The 16,628-nt window shown below is 41.4% G+C and overlaps 1 protein-coding gene and 1 pseudogene across 2 annotated transcripts in view; one reads left to right on the plus strand and one right to left on the minus strand.

Moving 5' to 3' along the window:
* ZCCHC14 (zinc finger CCHC-type containing 14) overlaps window positions 1-16,628 on the minus strand; it is a 70,511-nt gene that overhangs the window by 27,842 nt on the left and 26,041 nt on the right. Inside the window, exon 2 of the mRNA XM_079800275.1 lies at window positions 9,908-10,031. Coding sequence (XP_079656401.1) covers window positions 9,908-10,031 — 124 coding nt within the window. The remainder of the gene's footprint in view (window positions 1-9,907; window positions 10,032-16,628) is intronic.
* Window positions 11,245-15,994, plus strand: LOC307092411 (transcription initiation factor TFIID subunit 9-like; annotated as a pseudogene). The gene is made up of 2 exons: window positions 11,245-11,331; window positions 11,517-15,994. The product of its transcript is annotated as a transcription initiation factor TFIID subunit 9-like (transcript).

Genomic DNA, 16,628 nt, shown 5'->3' on the forward strand with positions numbered 1-16,628 from the left:
AATCCTGAAGTACATATTACTTTAGCATTTCATATTTTAGCAATTTTCAAAATAAGGCTTTCAATGCCCAACGCTGCTCAGTCTCTTCTGCGGTGTGTTCACCTGGAATGAGAAACTTAAGAGGAAGCAAAAAAGCTGTCACACTCAGGAATGGAAGGTGAATTTAAAAGTAAAGCAAGAAAAACAGGTAAAGAAATAAATACAAATCATAGAAAAGGAAGAGAACAGTGCTTGAAAAGAGAACATAAGTTTATTTGAATGCACATAAGTATGAACTAATTATAACTGAAGATTAGTTATGATCTGTTCCAATTTCTGAAAAACTAATGCTCAATGTTTTCCACTATTACTGTTTTAGACACAGCTCCCCAGAGCCTCTCATTGGATTTTCTTGTCTCATCCTTTTCTGACAGGGCAAGGCTGGAGGTGAAAAGGGCAGCAGTTATAGGAGAAACATTGAAGATTCCTAATGCTGCCTCTAAAGAATATTGAGGATTGTCATAGACTGGCTGCACAGACAATGACAAAAAAAAAAAAAAAAGACAAACTACCATTAGAGAAAGAGTTCTAAAGACACCAGCATCTTCATACCACCCTTTTCACACACATGGGTGCATTTTTTTATCCTCAAGAGTAAAATGATACATTAGAACACCTTCTTCCATTACTTTTACTCTTTCTGGAGGACATATGGCAGGGCTCTATGAGGATTTCTACAGACCTTTCAACCCAACGGTCCAATACTCAACAACATAATTGTTATAATTCCTACAGATGCCCACGCTCCTGGTCTGCCACACCAATGTTTCCCAAAGTCTTCTCCAAGGAACACCAGTCCTGAGAGATGTTCAGAGCCACCCCTGAAAACCTTCATGGTAAAAAAATTTGGAGAAAAAAATCTGCAAAACTCCTTGTAGATTGTCCATGTACATTAGCAAATTAAAGGCTCTGAGAAGTCCCACAACAAATAAATCTTTTTATTAACAATTCCCCAGTTTTTTTGCTCACAGAACTCTTTCTTCCCCTAACATCCTAGAGAAAACGAATTGCTTTGTTCAATATGCTTTGGGGGAGGTTCTAACCCCGAACCACCCAATACTTTAGCCACTAACCACATATGACCCTTTTAAATTTGTATTAATCACAAGAATAAAATTAAAGTCTAATTCCTCAGTTGCACTGACCACATTGTGTCAACAGCCACCTGTGGCTAGGTGGCTACCATAGCGTACAGCACAGACAGAGAACATTCAGTCATCACAGATTCTACTGGACAGCACCGTCCTGAGCCAAGGGCTGGAAAACCGCAGGCTGCCCTCTGCTGGTTTGTGTAAATGGTTCTATTGGCACAGAGCCACACTGTTTGCTTACATCTCATCAATGGCTGCTTTCCACCCCTCAACAGCAGAACTACTGTTGCCTCTGAAAGCCAAAACTATTATCTGTATCTTTGCAGAAAAAAATGTGCCAAGCCCTGCTCTACCCACGTGTTATGAAGTTCCTGCTGTGGACCAGGTCCTATTCTAGGGGCTGGTAATATACCAGTGAACAAGACAGATAGGTTCTTGTACTCACAGATTACAAGAACCCACCTATCTTGTTCACTGGCACATTACGACCTTCACTTGCTAAGTTATTCTCTTGTAAGCCTCCCTAATTTTGTAAAGCTGCATCAGGATTGATATCCATCTTGGAAGATAATAGAACCCATTTGGTTTAGAGTGTTTTAAATTTAAAATAAGCACCTTATAGGAAGGAATTACTCCAAAAAATAAGAGTATGTGTTCCCATTCTGGCAAAACAAAGAAAATACTACATTCAGAGGTTGTACAGCTCCTTATTTGCACTCAAACTACTCACTGTTCCTGTACAACTTCCTCAGTCAGATAGTCAGCAAATAAACAGCTGTTATGTTTTCAGAACCACTATTTTAAAAAAAAACTTACCCACAATGACATCATTCTAATCCAGATCTTCAACTTTTTTAAACAATAGGATATATAAAATCAATGAATACAGAAAAATTTAGTCAGCATTTTCCTTGGCCACAGAACATCTATGTGTACCTAAGTGTCCCAGAACTGAATAATATTAGAATTTATGGAAAGAAGCAAAAAACAAAAACACAAAACCTCATCTGGTCTGAAAGCAGGAAGTGACTCATATCTGGACAGGAAAATGTGAAAAGCAGATGAGTATTATTCAGCTGTTTTCAAATAAAAAAAGCATTTGAAACTCCAGGACTGAAATGTTTGTGAAGACTCTTCAAAACCATCAGACCAATCGACATGGTGCTTTGTTTTAGTTCTATAAGTCAGTGCCACCAGTCCTACATATATGCAGCAGCTTTTGCCACCGGGAAAGCTCTGGATCAAATAAATGGCTTAAAAGTTCTGCCACTTTACTCACAGTGACATTCTCTCCATACTGCCCTCCCAGAACACAACACCTGCCATTACACAGGCTCTACAAACGGGAGAAGGGGAGCCTGGTGGAACGGAAAGGCAGGAGGGCACCTGTGGGATGACTTTCGGTAGCAGACATCAGCGACAATGGTTAATGCGGAGGGCAGCGTTATGGGATGCCTAATTAGGATTCAAAGATGTTTAAGTACACTTTCAATTTTGGAGCTATATTAAAGACCACGATTACAAAAACAAAACCATGACAAAACGCTTACAATACAACGAAAAATATAAATTATATGCAAAACATGATTATAGTTATTTATAATATAAAAGTAAAACCGACTAAAAATAAATTATCAAAAGTAATATAAAAGATAACAGGAATAATTATACTTGCTGGTAAAATTATGAGTAGCCTTTCCTCAAAATTTCTGTAATGTGGTTTCATAATTTTAAAGTATATCTATATGCACACAAATATCTATTTACAATCCACTTAAAGTCTACTGGAAGATGAAGTGGCCCCCCTCCCCCTTTCTCTCTCACCTTCCTGGTCAGTCCTGCAGACTGAATCATCTAACAGTCACAGAAGTCCCACTACCTTCTGAAGAGTACAAGCAAACATGTAAATTTTAGGGGCTAGATATCAATCCATCACCTGAAGGGACAGACAGTGAAAGGTGACTGTGAAGACGGGATTTGCATAAACTGGAAGGACTCGAAGACATAAAGGGCGCACTTCTATTTGGTCGGAGATGAGCCAGTCATGGCCAGGAACAGTGCTCTAAAGGCAGACTAGGAAGGATAGGAGCGTCCATCTGGGGAAACACTTGGGGACAGGAGAAAAGGGGCCGGGATCCAGACTGTGTATAGGTATGTCTATGTAGGACAGATGGAAATGGGACAAAGAGATATGAGGCTAGACCAGTGGTCGGCAAACTCATTAGTCAAAGGAGCCAAATATCAACAGTACAACAATTGAAATTTCTTTGGAGAGCCAAATTTTTTAAACTTAAACTTATTCTAATGCCACTTCTTCAAAACAGACTTGCCCAGGCCGTGGTATTTTGTGGAAGAGCCACACTCAAGGGGCCAAAGAGCTGCATGTGGCTCGCGAGCCGCAGTTTGCCGACCACGGGGCTAGACCATGTTGAGATGAGACAGAAAATGTGCTTTTTCCTTTTAAAATTGTTTGTTCAAACTTTTCTTCTTTTATTCATTCAAGATACACACTAGAAATTCTCAAAACTTACAAATTAGATCACATAACTACTAATAAAATGTATTAGTAAAATGCATTAAACTACTTTTAGAATTGAATCAATACCTAATTTTAATTCCTTAAAAAAATTTTAAGTTGATTTGAGAGAGAGAAACATCAATTTGTTGATCCACCTATTTGTGCATTCATTGGTTGTTTCTTCTATGTGCCCTGAGGGAGGGCTGAACCCGAAACTTTCTCACATAGGGACGACAACACTCGAACCAACAACTAAGCTACCTGGCCAGGGCTCAATACCTAATTTTAAAAATCAATACACTAGCCCTGGATGGTGTGGCTCAGCTGGTTGAGCACCGTCCTGTGCACTGAAAGGTCACTGGCTGGATTCCTGGTCAGGGCAGGTTTCAGATTTGGTCCCCAGTCCAGGTAGGTAATGGGAGGCAACTGATTAATGTTTCTCTCTGACAGATATGTTTCTCTCTCTCTCCTTTCCTCCATCTCTAAAATCAATTAAACCCAGATGATGTGGCTCAGTGGTTGAGTGTCGACCTATGAACCAGTAGTCATAGTTAATTCCGGGTCAGTGCACATGCCTGGGTTGTGGACTTGATTCCCAGTGTGGGGCATCCCAGTGCAAGAGGCAGCCGATCCATGATTCTCTCTCATCACTGATGTTTCTCTCTCTCTCTCCATCTCCCTTCCTCTCTGAAGTCAATAAAAATGTATTTTAAAAATTAAATAAAATAAAAAATAATACACTAATGTAACTGAAACAAGAGGGAGGAAATTTTGTGTAGAAAATACAAATGTGATGTAATAAAAGCCCAGGCAAGCAGCTGAAAGGCCTGAAGCAGGAGCAGTCACTGGGGCTGGCAAAGAGTCACAGATGATTTAGGACAGTGGTCGGCAAACTCATTAGTCAACAGAGCCAAATATCAACAGTACAATGATTGAAATTTCTTTTGGGAGCCAAATTTTTTAAACTTACACTTCTTCTAACGCCACTTCTTCAAAATAGACTCACCCAGGCCGTGGTATTTTGTGGAAGAGCCACACTCAAGGGGCCAAAGAGCCGCATGTGGCTCGCGAGCCGCAGTTTGCCGACCACGGATTTAGGACAATGACTGATGGAGAGGCCACACAGCCAGCAAATCCCAGGACCAGTAACACGTTCTCTTCATTTCAGCCCAGGGACCCCCTGGATAAAACTGCCACAGCCTAAGGCAGTGATGGCAAACCTATGACACGCGTGTCAGTACTGACACGTGTAGCCATTTCTGATGACACGCGGCCGCTGAGGCGGGCCGCATGCCGAGGATGAAACATTTGCTGCTCCTGAGGATGAAACATTTGTGAAATAATGTTTTTTCCTCAAAGTGACACACTACCCGAGTTATGCTCAGTTTTTTGGCGAAGTTTGACACACCAAGCTCAAAAGGTTGCCCATCACTGGCCTAAGGACCACATTCGCTAACAAGCATCTTCAAATGATTTATAAGAGCCAACTGTTACATCAGTATTTATAAGACACCTATAGATAATGACTTTAATATGTTCTAAGAATAAGCTACTCTTTTGAAACGTTTTCCCTTTCTAAAGTCTTCTGGAAAAAATTGGGTGGTTGGTAGTTTTCTGCCAAATATGTCTTTTATTTGATTTCAAGGTGTCTTTATCAGTTTAATTCTATATGCCAAGTAACAAGAAAACACTTCAAAAATTACCAAAAATACACTAAAATAAATCATAGTAAAAAGGATAATATTTATGACTGAGAGAAAAGATGAAAAAATAATAATTTTGTAGCACAAACAACTCCTTCTCCTAAGATCTATGTAAGCAAACTCAAGTCTTCATACTTGAAATAAAGACACTAAGTCAGAGTAACATTTAGGATGCTTCCTGCTTTAAAATTTATTACTGAAATCTAGTTTTTATTTAAAAATTGAAAAACTGTATTCTTAAAGGTCCAGCTGAATAATGTTCCTAAAATATCAACTTGCTTTCTCACTTTCATTTACTTGCCTGTGTTAATGGGAATACATTTTAAAAGCACTGCTTCTTTCAGCTGTTGTTACACATTCACTACTACACTGATTAAGCTGATCTTTTTTTTCTACATCCTTTTAGGACACATATCATGCTATATTTAAGGACTCTATCATATATTTTTCTTTGATTTGTTAGTTCTTCAGAAATTGAGATAGAAACAAAAGTAGCACATAATTGAGAAAACACAAAGCTGATAAAAGATATTTCTAAAGTAGCAAAAACAGGAAATGAACACACATTTTCCATTTGAGTGGTTAGTGATAAGACACTTGCATTTTGGAGTCCAAGGAATTTCACTTATTTATGTTTCAGGGCAAACACTTTCTTCAGCATTACTATATATTCAGCACAGTACCAGCCACAGTGATGGAAAAACTACAGAGTTCAAAGTGGTAATACCTGGGCGAGACCTCAAAGAGAAGGGCCCATCTGGGCAGAGCAACACGGTGGCCCAGGCCCAGGTATGACAGCGCACTGTGTTTTATTAAGTTTAGTCACAGTGGGAGCCAGGACACAAAGAAAGGAATGACAGGAGACCAGAGCAGAGAGGGGAGGACAGTCACAAGGAGGCAAGGGCACAGACAGGGCCAGCCCACCAACCCCACAAGGGGCACATAAAGAAACTCACGCCTCTCTGCAGATTAAGGTAAACCCACGGGCTCTGCAGTGAGACAGGCTCAGTCTGAAATATGACACTTTCCAGCTCAGTGACCGTGGGCAGTTATTTAATCGTGAACAAAAGTAATAATGGTTCCCACTACAAGGGTCTGTGGTATCAAGTAGGTGAACACACGCAAGCTACAGGGTGGGTTAGTGTTGTATGACATTAGCTGCTGCCTGCCATCAGTGCTGCTGCCAGGCTTCCTAAGCAGGGGACCATGATCCAACATGCTGGACAGGTCCCTGCTCAGAAAATGGGCTGGAGAGATGAACCCACATGCAGCAGAGCCGACGGAGGCCTGAACCAGGATGGTGGCCCAGTGATGGTAAGAAGAAACCACAACAGCCTTACAGGGATAGACATGCCAGGACTGCAAGGTCTAGACCCCTTAAGAGGGACAGAGGACTGTCATGGACTTCTAGGTTTTGTCCCAAGTACCTGAACATTGGTTATCAATCACAAATATTGGAAACCCATTTTAGGGGGTGGCATGGAAGTCATGATTACATTCTAGGCATACTGACTGAGGTACTAGTGAACCATCTAGGTGGGAATAGTCAATGACTGGAGGGTTCACAGGGGTTTGGGGTCCAGGAGAATGGTCAGAGCTGGACTCCCAGATCTGAAGTCATCAACAGATTGACAGTGGCTCAGAGAAGACTGCTCAGTGTTAAGTGGGGGACCAATAAAGAGCCAGGAGAGCACTGATGTTTAAGGGGCAGAAGAAGAAGGAATTGTAAAGCAAACAGAAGTGAAAAGAAAGGAAGGAAAAACCAAGCCAGCGTATTGTCCGGAGACCAGTGGAATGTTCCACACCAAGGCTTGTGTATGTCTGATGTTCCACCATTTAAAAAATGAAAACAAGGGAGGATAAAGTCTGGCGTGGGGTAGTCACAAATGCCAGGTGAAATAGAAGCTGACTTATCACCCAAGGAGTCATTTGTGACCTTCCATGAGAGCAACTTCAGAGAGGAGGATGCTCAAAGTTAGAATGCAGGGCTCAGGAATTATGAAGAACCCACTGTACTTCCAGGAACTAAGCTGTGGGCTGTGAGTGTACAGCACACATGATCAGACATGACAACTATGGCAGATCAGGAGAACTACCCCAATCATTACTTGGAAATGCATCAAAAAATGTAATGTTTTTATGGATAGAGAGATGGGCAGATAAGGGACAGGCAAGTAAAGTAAAACGTTATAGAACTTTCACTTAGAATATTATTAAAAGTAATTTCCACCTCACCTTGTACATTATAACTCTCTCCCTAAATTTTAATAATAACAAATACAAGTGACTGGATTTGGGAAGACTTGCTTTCCCAGAGTGTATACAACAGTCCTGCACATTCCTGAGTAACTCAAGGCCCCAAAGGAATACACAGTTGATTACCTGTTGCTGAAGCCAGATGTGGGCAACCACTATACTATTTTCTCTATGCCAGCACTTGAAAATGTTCACATTAAACAGTATAGGAAAAAGGTTGACACTCATTTTTTAATGTGTCCTTTTTAAGCACTGCCATCTTGATTTTCATTTTCTGTTTTCTTCAGTCTAACATTAGTGGTAAGAGCATTAGCTCTGGGTTGGAATCCCAGGGAATGTTACTTATCTGTGACTCAGTTCTTCCATCTGTAAAATGGGGCAATAATCTCTTCATGGGATTGATATTAGAATTAAATAGGTATAACTGAGCCCCACAGAGTTCTTCAGAAAATTACGTGGGTTCGTCTATGTAACAAGCTTGGAACACAACCTGACCAGAGCAGTCAGGGTTTCAGACTGTCCTTACTGCTATTCCCTGACTCTTATACAAAAGAAATGGAAAAGTCTGAATTCTTTATTTTATAAGTGAAATTGTATCAGGATAAACTTCCAAATAAGCAGAGAAAAACCAAAACACATGTGGGTTACAGAAAAGACAATGAGAAAAGTTTATTATAATAATACTCAGAGTGACTTTAGACGTCCAAAAGAGCAATAACCTAGGCTGAACAGAATATTACAAAAAGTGTGACAAAAAACCAAGTTAGCTTGCCTAACAATTTCTGGATGGAAGAAACTATTACCAACTATGACCACTGAATGGAGAATACTGTAGATAATTGATGTCTGGCACAAGTGATGCTAAAGCTGGCTCTCTGGGCACCAACACAGACAAAAGGAGTGACAGAGTTAACAGCCACATATTCTGCAATTATATTTTTAAAAAGGAGTGAGGGGGTTCTTGATAATTATGTCTTGAGGAAAAACCACTGTGGTGAGGAAAAGGCCAGCCCTTCAGATTAGGAGGGTACAGGGCACAAGTTCTACTGTGCTGGACTGTCTGGAGACAAAGGGAGCAACACCCCACCAGGCACTGTTCCCTGGATGACACTCAGAAGGAAAAAGGACAGGAGCAGTTTTAGGGGAGAAAGTGCCTATGACTGAGTGACACCATCCTTGCAGATGAGGCCCTGCTGCGTCCTGAGAATGATGGTCCCTGGAATGGAGTACATAAAACAAGCTGACTGTGCCCCATGGCTGCTATAAGGATTAACTGTTTTAATACCATGTCATGGTCACATATAAACAAACATGGGTGCAGACATTACAACACAGATATATCCAGCATATGACCCAAGTCACAGACGGGTGGTTTGCTATGATTTTATCAAAATGGAGCTTTATTTAAAAAAAACGAAGTGCTTACTAAGCATCTGTGAGGTGCAAAGCACTGTGCCTGAGACAGGAGGGAGACAGAGAATGGAAAACACAAAACAAGCAGGGTATGGCTCCCACCTTAGTGCAGCTCAGTTCTAGAAGAGACACAAACAAAAGGGGGAAGGAACAAAGGCCAGCTGAGTGAGGGAGCAAATGGCTTGGGGCCTCATGACGACCATCCAAGTCAGGGTCATCCTGGCCCATCTGACTACTCTGCAGACTTGGGGTTCATTGTAGAGCCATCTAGTGCTACACATCACCTTCACACTCCTGGAGTCCCCCACACCTCCACACAGCTTACCAACTAACTATACAGCAACTGACTCTGACTGTCCAAGCTGGCTGCAAAAGTCAGGCACACCAGAACCAAGGAACTCACAGCTTCGTCTAAAATGTGCCCTCCATCTAGTCCAGAGCTGCACTGCCCAATATGGTAGCTATGGTCCACAATGAGCTGCTGCAATTGCAATTGCAATGAAAAATAAATGAAATTTCAGGTCCTCAGTTGCATAAGTCACATTTCAAAAGTGCTCAAAAGGCACACGTGGCTGGTGGCAAATGAAATAGTGCAGGTGCCATGATTGTAGAAAGTTCTTCAGGATACTGCTGCTCTAGAATTTACTTATTTTGGTGGGAGGAGGATTAACAACTTTCACTTTTCCCTCCTTAATAAACATCAACATTTGAGGTTTTTACAGCCAAGATACATTCATATATTACTTATAGAATGTAGAAAAAGAATACAACTTACTACAACTAGCGTATACAAAAGATCTAAAAGCATTTACAAATATCAGCGCAAGATTCCCCTCTCCACTCTAGTACAACTCCTTCCCTTCAGCCCTGCAGATGGACAGACTCACCTTTGGAGTGTTTTCCCACAGTCCTCTTGGGCAGCGACTCCTCAGTGGAATGTGCTGACGTACGTAGTGCATTCTCCAAACTATTACTGACACTGGTGACAGGGGTTTCGGTTCTTGGAGTGACCTAAAGGGACAAAAATATAATTATCTTATTTTCTTCCATTTTTCATAGGAATGATTTTCATTGTTATTTAAAAGTCATTTATGTTTATTGTAGTTTCAAATTTTTCTATAAAACAGGTATTACAAGTATAACAATAAGTGCTTCCTATGAAAGTCAAAAATTCACCCAATCACCACTGAAATTTAAATACAGCCCAGAGAACTTTAAGCAAACCTGGGAATTTGTGTCTTGTGTCCATGGTTCACTGGACTGGATAAAACTATGTCAGCCAAGCTGTCATGAATTAAAGTCTATATGTGAGACAGAGCCTTCAAAAATAATTACACAGCAAGACTTACACTGTCCTACACATCTTGAATAAATCACAAAATGCTCTAAAAACAGCAATTAAGGCGGAATAGAACTGGATCTAGTTGAGGGTACATTTTACAAAAGCATATTCTGAAATTATATTACAAGTCCATTTTTAGGAATTCATCAAACTAAGTACTTACATGTGAAAAAGATGTGTGTGGGGGTAAGATGCTTGATGCAGCAGCGTTTGCAATAGTGAAAAACTGAAAACATCTTAAATAGCTACCAAGAGACTTGACTAAATCAAGGATAGTGCATCTACAGATGAACTAGGTATAAGTCATAAAACCACCATGAAAGCTTGTCAACAAACAGAAAGATTAAAAAACAAGCCATACAGTACCATTCCATACCCTCCTCCTTTTCTTTGGTTTAAAGGGAATGTGTTTGTATGTAAATGAATGGAAAGGGTCCTGGAAGGAGATGGCAAACCCTTAACTGTAGAGACCTGAGGATAGGCAGGAGGGAGGAGGGAGAGGAGACTTTCTTGGGTGGGGTGGGGATGATGCAGGAACTTTTATTTTCCCCCCCTTAGTAACAACTTTGTATTTGAAAATTTTATAGCCAAAATATATTTATGTGTAGGATTTAGAAATAAAATAATGACCGATGCTTTAACTTCTTCAGAGTCACAACTGAATGTATATCAAAATTTCAAACAATAGGTTGTGCTTAGGGCCCTCGAGCCGAGGTTTCCAGGGTCATCTCGTTGCTTCCAAACATCCTGCTCAAAGGTACACCAGGGGTTGGAAAAACCACACTAGGCAAAGAGCTTGCACCAAGATCGGGACTGAAATATGTTAATGTGGGTGATTTGGCTCGAGAAGTCTGATCACCAGATATCATGGAGTCTGGCAAGATGGCTTCTCCCAAGAGCATGCCAGGAGATGCACAGATGATGGCACAAATCCTAAAGGATATGGGGATTACAGAATACGAGCCAAGAGTTCTAAGTCAGATGTTGTAGTTTGCCTTCTGATATGTGACCACAATTCTAGATGATGCAAACATTTATTCAGGCCATGCTAAGAAAGCTACTATTGATGCAGATGATGTGCGATTGGCAATCCAGTGTTGTGCTGACCAGTCTTTTACCTCTCCTTCCCCAGGAGATTTTTTATTATATACTAGAGGCCCGATGCACACAATTGGTGCAAGGGCCTTGGCCCACGCCGCCCCAGCTTCGCCCAGAAGGTCATCCGGCTGTCGGGTCTAATTAGCATATTACGCTTTTATTATTATATATATTATTATAGATTGCAAGGCAAAGAAATAACACCACTTCCATTAATCAAGCCATATTCAGGTCCTAGATTGCCACCTGGTAGATATTACTTGACTGCTCCAAACTATAGACTTAAATCTTTACAAAAAAAGGCATCTACTTCTGTGGGAAGAATAAGTTCCACGATTAAGTGTTGGTTCAGTTACTAGCAGACCAAGTACTCCCACACTTGGCACACCAACCACACAAACCATGTCAGTTTCAACTAAAGTAGGGACTCCAATGTCCCTCACAGGGCAAAGGTTTACAGTACAGATGTCCACTTCACAGTCCCCAGCTGTAAAAGCATCAATTCCTGTAACATCAGCAGTTCAGAATGTTCTGATTAATCCATCATTAATTGGGTCAAAACATTATTATTACCACTAACATGGTGTCATCACAAAATACTGCTAATGAATCAACAAATGCATTGAAAAAAACACACGTGAAGATGATGATGACAATGACTATAATTTGTAATTAATAGCCTTGATGCATGTAACATGTATACTTGATCTTGAATCCACTGTACTGAGATTAAACATGCCATGCCAGATGTTTTCAAGTTGTGTTTCAGAAGACTTAGTATTTAATGAATAAATATAGTTACGATGGTTCTTAATTGAGATGTATTTTCTTTAATAGAAATCATAATGGTTTTTCATTTGAAAAATATGTCAAACTATAGAGGAAAGTTAAGATTTTAAAGTTTATCAAAAGAGGCATGACTTTTCTCACAGTAGTATAGTTAAGACACACTATACTACGTACATAATAAAGGGAAAAGGAGCATAACTTTTGATCCTGCTTTTGCTACAGGTTTGACATGAGACATGTACCCCATCTTACCCCATCCCTTGAGCTCCCGGGCCTTGGTTCTCATTAGTTTACTTAATTACTTGGTTAATAGGTGGGAACTGATCAAAAGCACCTGTAAGTGCATTGCAAGCATAAACTTCATCACCTCAATAAAGCTCTGGCAGTGGGGGCACTGAGGCAGAGGCAGAGTTAGGAGGAGAGGTCGGATTTGGCCACAACTCCTGCAGGGCTGAGCCAGTATTCACCACATGAAATACAGAGCAACAGCCAATCACTCATAGAACTGCAATGAGACCATATGCCATATCCACAGCAAGCTCTCTCTATTCCCACCTTTGTCAAAGCCACTGGAGCAGGAAGGTGTCCCTGCTTTGTGCTGACAAGTCTCACTGTGCACGCACAGCACAGGACTGACAGGTCCTGGACCTCACAGGAGATATGGCACAAAAAAAGGAACTCATCCTAAGTCTGGTAACCTGGAAATTAATATAACTCAAGGAAACGACACTACCAGTCCAATATGTCCCACCAAAAGTCAATTTTTTAAATAATATTACCATAATATTAGTTATCAAGACAGTTAAAATTTTAAATCACTTAGATAACTTAACTAAATTGAACTGTTTCCCTTAGGTTTGGAAAAGTTTCTTTTATCATCCAATGGTCAGAATACTCCAGAAATGAATTTCTTTCCTATTAACCCTTTGCACTCGCTTGCTTTTTTCTCGATTCCTTTATTCTACTTGGGATTTAATTTTTTAAATACCCCAGATTTTACAAAGTGCGGCAGTAGAATAAAAAACTGGAGTTTCTTTTCATACAAACTTATTTGGATTTTTTTATATTTCAAATTATTGATACATTCAAAGAGTATAAAAAGAGCTGCTACCGATGCTAACCGTGTCGAGTCACACTCGACATCCGAGTGCAAAAGGCTAATAGTACTATTAGGTACAAGTAATTACTCAAAAAGCAAGATTTTTAGTTCCAATAGTAAATATTACTATGGGAAACAACTCAGGAGGCTGACATTCATATCTACTAGTCCTATCTAATAAAGAGGGAATATGCTAATTGACCCTCGCACCATCACAAAGATGGAGGCACCCCAGCCAATAAGGAGGGAATATGCTAACTGACTGCCCTGCCCTCAAAGATGGGCGGCGCCCACAGCCAATAAGGAGGGAATATGCTAATTGACTTCCACGCCCTCAAAGATGGCGGCGCCCAGTCCCCTCAGACCCGCCAGGGCAGCAGTTGCGCGGCAAGGCCGCTCTGCGCGTCTGCCTCTGGAGTCCCCAGTCCCCTCAGCTCCCCAGCCACCCAGGGCCAGCCAGAGGCACAGGGAAACCTCGAATGGCAGCTGCTCAGCTGCCCAGGGCCTCCTGAGGCTCAGGTAACCAGGGCTGGCCAAGGCTTGCGCTGCTGGCAGTGGCAGTAGCAGAGATGTGATGGGGCGTCGCCTTCCCCTGATTGCCGGGTCGCCTCCCACCTGAGGGCTCCCGGACTGTGAGAGGGGGCAGGCCGGGCTGAGGGACCCCTCCCCGCCCTGCTCTAGTGCATGAATTTTCATGCACCGGGCCTCTAGTATAAAATAAACATAACCACAGCAGATTCCTTCCTATTTGGCCTGACTCATATGAACCCCATTGTTCTCTTAGCTAACCTGGTAAGTAATTCTAACTCCTAAGAAGAGGCTGAGTTGTCTGGATTAGTGACAAACCTCTACTGCCTTGAGCTTGCAAACCACATTCTATACACACACCCCTTGCCTAACCTGAAACATCCCCAATAGCCACAAAGAGAAAACCAGCCTCCCAACTCTCAGCCTGCAGGGAGGAGGGGTGAGGGAGGCAAAGGTGAGTGCGGGAGATGCTCTACATTCAATGTTGTGGCCAGAACACAGCTTGTGAAATACGGAGAGCTGGACTGAAAGGCTGGTTTTCAACTTTGGCTGCCTGAGGAACCCCCGAGGCATTAGAAAAACATACACCAACACCAAGTCCCACACACCCCAATTAAATCAGAATTTCTGAAGTGGGGCCGGGACACTGGTTGTGGTTTTCTTTTGTTTTATGCATTAAACTCCCCATGTGATTCTAATTGCAGCCAAGGTGTGAATCACTGATAGCCCCATGTCCAAGTTTTTACTGTACCCATCATCTGGACAATTCTCAGCACCATCAAGGGGAAACCCAGAGAGAACAGGAAGCTCCTTCTGTGGATTAATAGGAAAAGCTAAAGGGTGTAGGTCCAACTGCCATGCTACAAAGAGAAAGGGAAAGTTAAGATTTTAAAATGTGTGCATTTCATGATATAAATACATGAAAGAAAACTCTTTAAAATTATAACTACTGGAAAGGGAAATTTGTTTTCCTTGGTATTCCCCGCCCCCCAAAGCATTTCTTCTTAGTTTTCCAAATGTTCACTTTTTCGCACAGCCTTTATCTTTACTTTGCTCCTTTGTTTACATTGAAAGCTGTCTTCCCTTGCATTTCCCAGAAATGCTGTTTTAGGGTTTATTTTTGGTTAAGTTAATTTGCCCATGTGACCTACGCTCAACTCAGATGCTCTCTGACTCACCCTCACAGCAGAGCTCCAGTCATCAGCTTGATGTGCATAAGAATGAAGATCAGTTCCAAATGTTGCTTTCTGCTACTGCAAGGAAGGTAATGAGAAAATGCTCTCCAAAGACAGAGCCCCAACTCAACCTTGATGAATGTTTTCCAGTAAGTTCAAAGTCCTTTTTTATGTAAGCCCCTTGCTTTATATCTAAATGAACACTCAGTATGCATGCCTGCACTAGCTAATCATTCTTTGCATCTTTACAGCCAGCCTATGAGCTATGAGGGCTACTGTCGTCTGACATCTCCCACTTCTCTCCTCTGCTCAATCCACTGTAGCCACCAAGGGGAAACTCAGCAGCCAGGTTCTGCCTAGAGGCCTTCGCCCTGGCTGTGCCCTCTGCCTGGAATGGCTCCTCATTGCCATCACATCTATACTTGAATGTCACCTTAGCCAGGACTTCTTGAAGCTCAGTAAGGCAGATACTTTTTGTCTTGTCTTGTTCACTGCTGCATCCTCTGTACTTCAAACAGTCCCTGGCACAAAATAGGCACTTAATACACACCTGTAAAATATATGACTATATCTACTAAATTTTAATGAAATTCAGGGTTAACCTAATAAAAAAACACAAAACCTCTATTTCAAAGTAATACACAATCATCAGAGTATCTCATCAGGTCTAATAAAGCAGCAGTTGCCAACCGGTGGTCCTCGGACCACTGGTGGTCCACGAGGTCCGAAAGGTAGGCAGTCGCTGTAATGAAGGACTGACAAAGCTTAGGCCATGAATGAAGTCTGACGCTGAAGTGTGCTAGTAGTCACGAGGTACACACTCTATTATGTAGTTCTGCCAGGGAGGTGATTTTGGTCTGACATCCCCACATACCTAGGTAGACAGTAATGAGCTATAGAGTCCCTCCACCTGGACTTACAGCTCACACCTGGTTCTGAGACAGCTAACCCTCGAATTCAGTGGTTCTCAACCCCCAACCATAAAATTATTTTCGTTGCTACTTCATAACTGTAATTTTGCTACTGTTATGAATCGTAATAAAATATTACGATAATATCTGTGTTTTCCGATGGTCTTAGGCGACCCTGCTAGCGGTTCTCAACCTGTGGGTCGCGACCATCGGAAAACACAGATATTTACAATTCATAACAGTAGCAAAATTACAGTTATGAAGTAGCAACGAAAATAATTTTATGGTTGGGGGTCACCACAACATGAGGAACTGTATTAAAGGGTTGCTGCATTAGAAAGGTTGAGAACCACCGCTCTAATTGTTACAACTCTTTAAATAGAGACTAGGCCTCTGGTTCCAAACTTTAATGTGCAAAATGCCTCCAGATCTTATTAAAATGCAGGTTCTGATTCAGAAGGTCTAGGGTGGGGCATGAGATTCTGTACTTCTAACCAGCTCCCAAGGGGTGTCAGTGTTGCAAGAGTATTTCAAGATAAAGGAGCTTGCCATAATCAGAACATCCACTTTTTTTTTTTTTAAATTTGACTTGAGAGGGAGGCAGATAGATGCATACATACACACATACATACACTGATTTGTTGTTCTACTTACATATGCATTCAT

This window comes from Cnephaeus nilssonii (assembly GCF_951640355.1).
Source record: "Cnephaeus nilssonii genome assembly, chromosome: 20".
NCBI lineage: Eukaryota > Metazoa > Chordata > Mammalia > Chiroptera > Vespertilionidae > Cnephaeus > Cnephaeus nilssonii.